Source organism: Fragaria vesca, linkage group LG6, assembly GCF_000184155.1.
Source record: "Fragaria vesca subsp. vesca linkage group LG6, FraVesHawaii_1.0, whole genome shotgun sequence".
Taxonomy (NCBI): Eukaryota; Viridiplantae; Streptophyta; class Magnoliopsida; order Rosales; family Rosaceae; genus Fragaria; species Fragaria vesca.
The window spans coordinates 1133477-1140599 of NC_020496.1; the positions used below are offsets into that span (position 1 = coordinate 1133477).

General features: G+C 37.2%; 1 protein-coding gene across 1 annotated transcript; it reads left to right on the forward strand.

Moving 5' to 3' along the window:
- Positions 1-263: 263 nt before the first annotated feature.
- Positions 264-6596, forward strand: LOC101294087 (diphthine--ammonia ligase-like). The gene is made up of 12 exons (XM_004302050.1): positions 264-360; positions 1230-1301; positions 1770-1849; positions 2546-2771; positions 2859-2891; positions 3404-3486; positions 3690-3762; positions 3886-4225; positions 4333-4664; positions 4865-5202; positions 5719-6058; positions 6238-6596. The coding sequence occupies exons 1-12, from the start codon at positions 283-285 to the stop codon at positions 6448-6450; spliced, it is 2208 nt and encodes a 735-aa protein (XP_004302098.1). The 5' UTR covers positions 264-282; the 3' UTR covers positions 6451-6596.
- The last annotated feature ends 527 nt before the right edge of the window (positions 6597-7123 follow it).

Consider the following 7123-nt stretch of genomic DNA (forward strand, 5'->3'; position numbering starts at 1 on the left):
TCATGCCAAACATGAGAAACGGTAATAGAATTATTAGAATGAACGGAATGAAACTGGTGGTACAGTGGTACTTGTGCCAACTGTGAATAAAAAAAGTTAAATATGAAAACAGTAGTAACAAAAATTAAAAATAAATAAAAAGAAATAATAAAAATGCAGACAGATGGGAGTATCTTTAAAGTCCAAATCAGTAGGAATCAACAAAACTTGGAAAGGTAAATCAAACTAGAAACCTAAAACCCTGACCATCCCAAAACCCCAGAGAAGCTTAAAGCTGTGGAGATGAAGGTGGTGGCTTTGGTAAGCGGCGGCAAGGACAGCTGCTATGCCATGATGAAGTGCCTCCAATACGGCCACCAGGTTTCACTTCCCTCTCTTTTGGTTCAGTTGAAAATAAAAATGGCTCAAAATTGAAGTAAAGATTGAATTTTTCGGATTATGTTGTGCTGTTTATCACTTGTTGGATTCTGGGTTTTGAGTGAAAAGTGAAGAAACCCAACTCGAGTTGAGCTATGTTTGATGATGGTATTGATGGCATTTGAAATTTGATGAATGAGGCTGGTTTTAGTTTTTGCTGGGAGCTTCTGTCAGTCTGTGTGGTCTATTTGGTTCCTGGGAGATGTAGGAGAGTTGAAAATGGAGCATGAAGTTTGTTCCTTTCTTGTGTCCTGGGTTCAATTTTGTTGGGTGATTATTGGTTATGTATAACTAATTGGAAGAGACATGGATTAGCCAAGTTGTTTGAGTATGAATTGGAGGGAGTATTATAGTTTAAGTAATTCTAGATGTCAAAACGTGTTCTGCTTTGCAAACTTATGCGGGCAGCTTAGGTTAGAGTTCCATCTTTAGATTTGGATAAGCCATTCACAGCATGGTATGCTTGACATGGAAAATCAGCAGTCTTGTCACCCATACGTCGTTACACTCTTTTTACATTCAGCATTTTCATTGAGTTGCCCTGGGTTGGCAACAAAGTAAAAAATCTTTTGATGGGTTAGTAGGAATGTGAAATTTGCCAGCAGAACGCGTGCTTGAATATTGAGTGGTAAACATTTTGGTTTGGTGCTGTGATAATACGTATCCAAAAGAAACATTAGTAATAGACTAATAGTACCCTCGTCTATAATTTCTGCTTTTGTTCTTCATATTTTCTGCAGAAGATGAAAAGGAAGTCTTTGTTATTTAATTTATCACTGCCTGAAGATTGACATCTGTGTGCTATTGCCCAGATTGTTGCTGTGGCAAATTTGATGCCAGCTGATGATTCGGTGGACGAGCTTGATAGTTACATGTATCAAACTGTAAGTCTCATTCCTCTTGTCTATATTTCACCTTATTTGAATGTTTCTTCTTTCAAAAACAAAGAGTTAAGATCTGTATGTATGTATGGTAAAATGTAATAGTCATCAACAGATCATACACAAAACTAGGAGATTGAGTTAGATGAGAAACATCCATTTTCCTTGCTCTGGAATTGGTTATTTGTGATATGCACTTGTGTGAATAGCCTAGTTTCTCAGGTTACTTCAAATGATAAGAATAAACAATCAATATCACAGTTTAAAACTATATATTCTTGACATGTCAATTGGAGATTTCAGACAACTCTGTTAGAAAAAAATGTGTGCATTAAATGCTGCTTTTTCACTTTTAAATCAGATGTAACAGTCTCTTGTTTAGTGTGATTGTTGTTAAGTAAAACTAAAGCTGGTGTTGGTGTTCATGCAATGTCATTAATTTATCTACTACTTGTTGATCACTTCTCTTAGGTTGGGCACCAGATAGTTATCAGCTATGCAGAATGCATGGGAGTGCCATTGTTCAGAAGGAGAATACAAGGATCCACAAGGCAAGCTTTCTGAGAAGGGTATTTTGGTATATCTTATGTCGGCAAAGTTGAAATACTGTTCTTGTTGGTCATTGTTTCTTTGCAACAAAAGATTTTCTATATCTCGTTTATCCACTTGTTGGGTTTCCAGCCCATGTGTTTTTCATAAGATGTTTCGTCTTAGAGTATGGTGTTCCAATAAGGAAAGTAAATCCTTATTGATGATGGTGTACCTGTAATCTTGTTGATTACAGAGAAGGAAGGAGGCATTATTGCCTACCACTAATAGGAATAGGATTCCTATTTGGTGAAGAGATCTGAAGATCCTTATGGCTATATAAGGAGAGGTTTAGTTCTAGGTCTTGTATCGCAGAGACAAAGAGCAAAGTGTGTTCCATTCTCGGTTAGAGGGTGAGAGAGGGCAGAGAGGAGAGAGATAGGAGGAGAAGTGAGAGAGTCCTTGTTTTCTTATTCTTTCTTGTGTACCCATTATTAATATAGTGGAAGTGTTTTCTGCCGGTGGATGTAGGCAAAGGTTTTGCTGAACCACCTTAAATCTGTGTTCTTTGTGTCTTATCTCTGTGGTTGTTTCTCTTGGTTTGCTGTGTTCTTTTGGGGTTCCTTGACATACATAATTGGCCGATATCACAACAGACTTGATTAGTTGTTTATGTTAAACACATTTTAATTTCTCTATGGCTTATGTGTATTGTATAGGGATCAGAAGCTTAGCTATAGAATGACTCCTGGCGATGAAGTTGAAGACATGTTTATTTTGTTAAATGAAGTCAAAAGACAGATTCCTTCTGTCACTGCTGTATCTTCTGGTGCTATTGCATCAGACTACCAACGGCTGCGGGTGGAAAGTGTCTGTTCAAGGTTAGGCCTTGTTTCTCTAGCATACTTGTGGAAACAAGATCAGTCAATGCTCCTTCAAGAAATGGTAATTTGTTTTGGCAAATTAGTTATATAAATGTATTCAGTTAATTATATGCCTGTTTTAATATCGTAACCTGTTCTGCCATTCCAGATAACTAGTGGGATTGTCGCGATTACAGTGAAGGTAAAATATTCTATATTTCTATTTAACTTTACAAAATGCATCCCTTTAATTTGAAGCTTTGAATTTTATGTTCCTTGCTTACCTGGTTTTTGTATGCCTTTCATCTTCTCTGTGATTGGCTATGGTAAGCTTCACTTAAAAGACAGAAGGCCAGGCTTGAGAAAGTGTCAAGGAGCATCATCTTAATATTGTAATTTTTGCTTACCTGGTTTCTTAGAGGCTTGTTGGAAGATATTTACAGTTCGAGTACAGAATAAACTTATTATCACCTTAATGTTGTAGATGTAGTATCTCTAGATTCAATTCATCCATGCATCAGATTAAAAATTATAAGTTCATGACCTTGAAACAGAAACCAGTTTTAGCTTTCCACTAGACTGTAAATATGAGAGTTAAAATCAGTCATATCATGTCTGACCACATGCCATTGTCTTACTACTTATTAAATGAATTGACACACATGTTTATTTGGATGGTTTATGGAGTGGAGGTTAATATTCTCACTGTCATAGGTTGCTGCCATGGGGTTGGATCCATCAAAGCACTTGGGCAAAGAAATGTCAGTGTTGCAGCCGTATCTGCATAAGCTGAAAGAGTACGTCATCTATTTTGTTTATGTGGGTGCATGATGTATTGTTATACGTTGATATTGAAAGTATATGAAAATGTCAATGAAATTTGGGTTGAAAGAATCCATCACCCTCTCCTCCTATAGAGCCAAGCTCCTTGGTCACCTTCCTTGTTAATATGTTGTGCATAATTCAAAAGTTGGTTTCTTGACATTTCATTCCTTGGCAGTTTATACGGTATAAATGTATGTGGTGAAGGAGGGGAATATGAAACTTTGACACTGGATTGCCCTCTCTTTGTTGTAAGTTTATATCATTCCTTATCCTATGACTATATTTACAAATTGGGATTTGTTTTGGTTAGTGTATTATTGTTTTTGACTATTGATTCTTTTACCTTTTACACCAAAAATTGAAATCTCCAGAATGCTCGAATCATGCTTGATGAGTCTCAAGTAGTACTGCACTCTTCTGATTCCATAGCGCCAGTTGGGGTGCTTCATCCGGTGGCTTTTCATTTGCAAAGTAAGGCAGAGTCCCATAAATTAGAGAGCAGTGACAATACCCATGCGATCTGTGAGAAGGTGGGTTCTATCTATGAAGTGCAAGGAGACGCAGAAGCATGTGATGCCATTTGCCAGGCTGATGCTACAGTTGACGACTTGGTTAAACTTCCTGAACATAAAATTCACATTTCAAGAACAGAAAAGGGTGATACATTTTCTATTTGTTGCTGGTTGCAAGATTCCTGCACAACTTCTGCAGGTATATATATCTGAACTAGCATTCTCTGCAAGTTAATTTCTTCATCCAACTTTGGTTATTGCACTTTTTGTCCTTCAGACGGTATGATTTCTTGTATTGAATTACAGGTTTGCAAGAAGACCTGGAGGTCGTTCTGAATAAAATTGAATCTCTACTCGTGGAATATGGTTTTGGTTGGGAATATGTGCTCTACATTCATCTATATATCGCTGATATGGGTGGGTTCTCTACAGCAAATGATACATATGTGAAACATATAACCCAGGAGAAGTGCCCGTTTGGTGTTCCATCTCGCAGTACAGTCGAACTACCTTTGTTGCAAGTGGGTTTTGGTAATGCATACATGGAAGTTCTAGTTGCAAATGACCACACCAAAAGAGTTCTGCATGTGCAAAGTATATCTTGTTGGGCACCCAGTTGTATTGGACCATATAGCCAGGTAAAACGTTTCAGCAAATACAGTTAACAGTTCTATATTGGCTTGTATGTTATGCTTGCCTTGCCGAGCAACTCCCTTTTGGCACCTTTGCCTATACTTTTGTTTTGTTCCCGCAGACCAGTATTGTTTGAATCTTTGATGGTACAAAGTTCCATTAATTGATGGGGGTTGATTTATAGTTCCAAATGATTTATTTTCAGGCAACTTTGCATAAGGAGATACTTCACATGGCTGGACAATTAGGGCTCAACCCTCCCACAATGACGTTATGTGATGGAAGCGTCATGGATGAGCTTGTAACAGCACTGGACAATAGTGAAGCAGTGGCAAATTGCTTTAACTGCTCAATATTCACTTCCGCTATCATCTTTGTCGACTACTGTTCAACTAAAATTCCGCCGTCGGATAGATTAAGCATTCATGACAAGCATAAAGCTTTCCTTAAACAAAGAAGAGTCTTCAATTTGGATAAAGGAAACAACTCTGAAGCATTGAATCCCATTTTTTTATTTCTCCTTCTCCCGGATCTGCCAAAAGGGTAATTGACTATATCTCTGAGTTGCCCTTCCTTTTTCATGTTATGCACTCGGGAGTAGTATATGTGTTCCTATTTGGTATTATGTCAACTCTCATTATGCTAGTGGTGAATTGCTTTAGCATACTAGATATATCTGAAACATAAGTGTAGGATATGTTCCTTGCTTTAGTATACTTGACCTATCTGAAACAGAACTTAAATTTTTTTACACTGGAGAAGTTTGACTTGATGCTTGATTGTTTTTAAAATTAGTGTACTATAAATTAATTTATAGGATCAAATATTATATTTACAGATATATAACTTGCGAATGTCTAAAGTCCACTTAAAACCTAAATTTTCCAACATACATTGAACTATTGAAGCGAATCTGTGGTAGTCCTTGGTTTGCCTATAAGTATGCCTCTTGGCAACGTTAAGTTTGATTTGGTATTGTTTCTTTACTGATGCTTCTGTATCTTTATCAAAAGAACTATGAATGTATAATCAGGTGCCCTTCTGTTTTTGGCATTGCAGGGCGCTTGTAGAAGTTAAGCCTATTCTATTTGTTGCAGACGTTTTTGAAGCTACAATTAGTGATGTAAAAGACCAGCGTCACTCAAGGTCCACTGATTACTGGGGTTTTCAGCATGCAAATTGGCATGAATCGTGCATTCAAAAGTGCATTGTTCCTGGAAAGTTATGTGCAGTTGTTTTGTCTGTGAATAGCGAACTTGCTGCCATGATCTGTGACAAGGACAAAGGGGATCATCAAAAATCTGTCATAGGAAGGCAGATGGATAGAGTTTTAAGATTTTGCTTATATCTTCTTGATAAGATTATCATGGAGAACGATTTCGGTTGGGAAGACACAATGGTATGTGTCTTGACTAACACACTGGTTAAGGTTCCTTCTTCGATTCTGTTCACAATGTTATGTTTTAAATATTTTAGCTTGAATATGCCTAAACTTTGGTGCTTCTGCTTATAATATGTCGATTCTCTTAACATGTTTATAATAATGTTTTTCTTACCTGCCGAGTTTTTCTTTTGTAGTATTTGAGATTCTACTTTCCAACAAGTCTTCAAATGACTCTGGATGCACTCTCTCTCATGTTGACCAATGCATTCAGCGAATTTGCTGAGATGAATCGAAATATCAAGATCGGGAAGGACCCCATCTTCAACCTGGTTCCTGTGTTAGGTGCTGGGAAGTCTCCTGCATCCATGAATGATATCATCACCTGTGAACTATTGGCTCGGAAGTGAGCTTCAAACTGATCCGGTGCAAATATTGCACAATTTTGTAATGTGACCTCATAATCATATAATGTATCTGATGCCTGTGATATAAACTGTCAACCTAATTGTGTAATCAAAATTCATGAAACTCTATACAACCAACGCTATTCCTCTAGAACTACAGTTGAACCAACATGTTACACGTGGGTGTTCACTCCTGAACAATTTGGATTATCCTTCACCTGAGATAATGCTATCTTCTGGTTTTGATTGGCTTATTTCCCATGACATAGCCTCAAGAGTCAAGAGTCAAGACTGATGTGTTGCAGTAGCACGGTAGCACCACCTTAATGTGGTGGCTAAATGTCTTTATCATATTCCTTTTTGCTGAACAAAATTAACTACAACTTTATGGCTTTGTTGCCATACGTACAAGCGTGGTTGCCATCATTACGTCACTTCAAATCATGTTCCCAACTCCTGACAAACAACTAATGAATGCCAGTGTTTAACAAACCGAATCAACAATCATTTTACCAAATGATTATCATCATGATTTCTTTTTTCAGTGGTTATCGACTATACATGTCTTTCTTGTTCACAAACGCCGAATAGCTAGAGAAATCTAAGATCATTTACCAAGAACATTGTATTAGACTTTCATTTGGTCATAGTTAGATGATCAAACAGTTTCCCATTT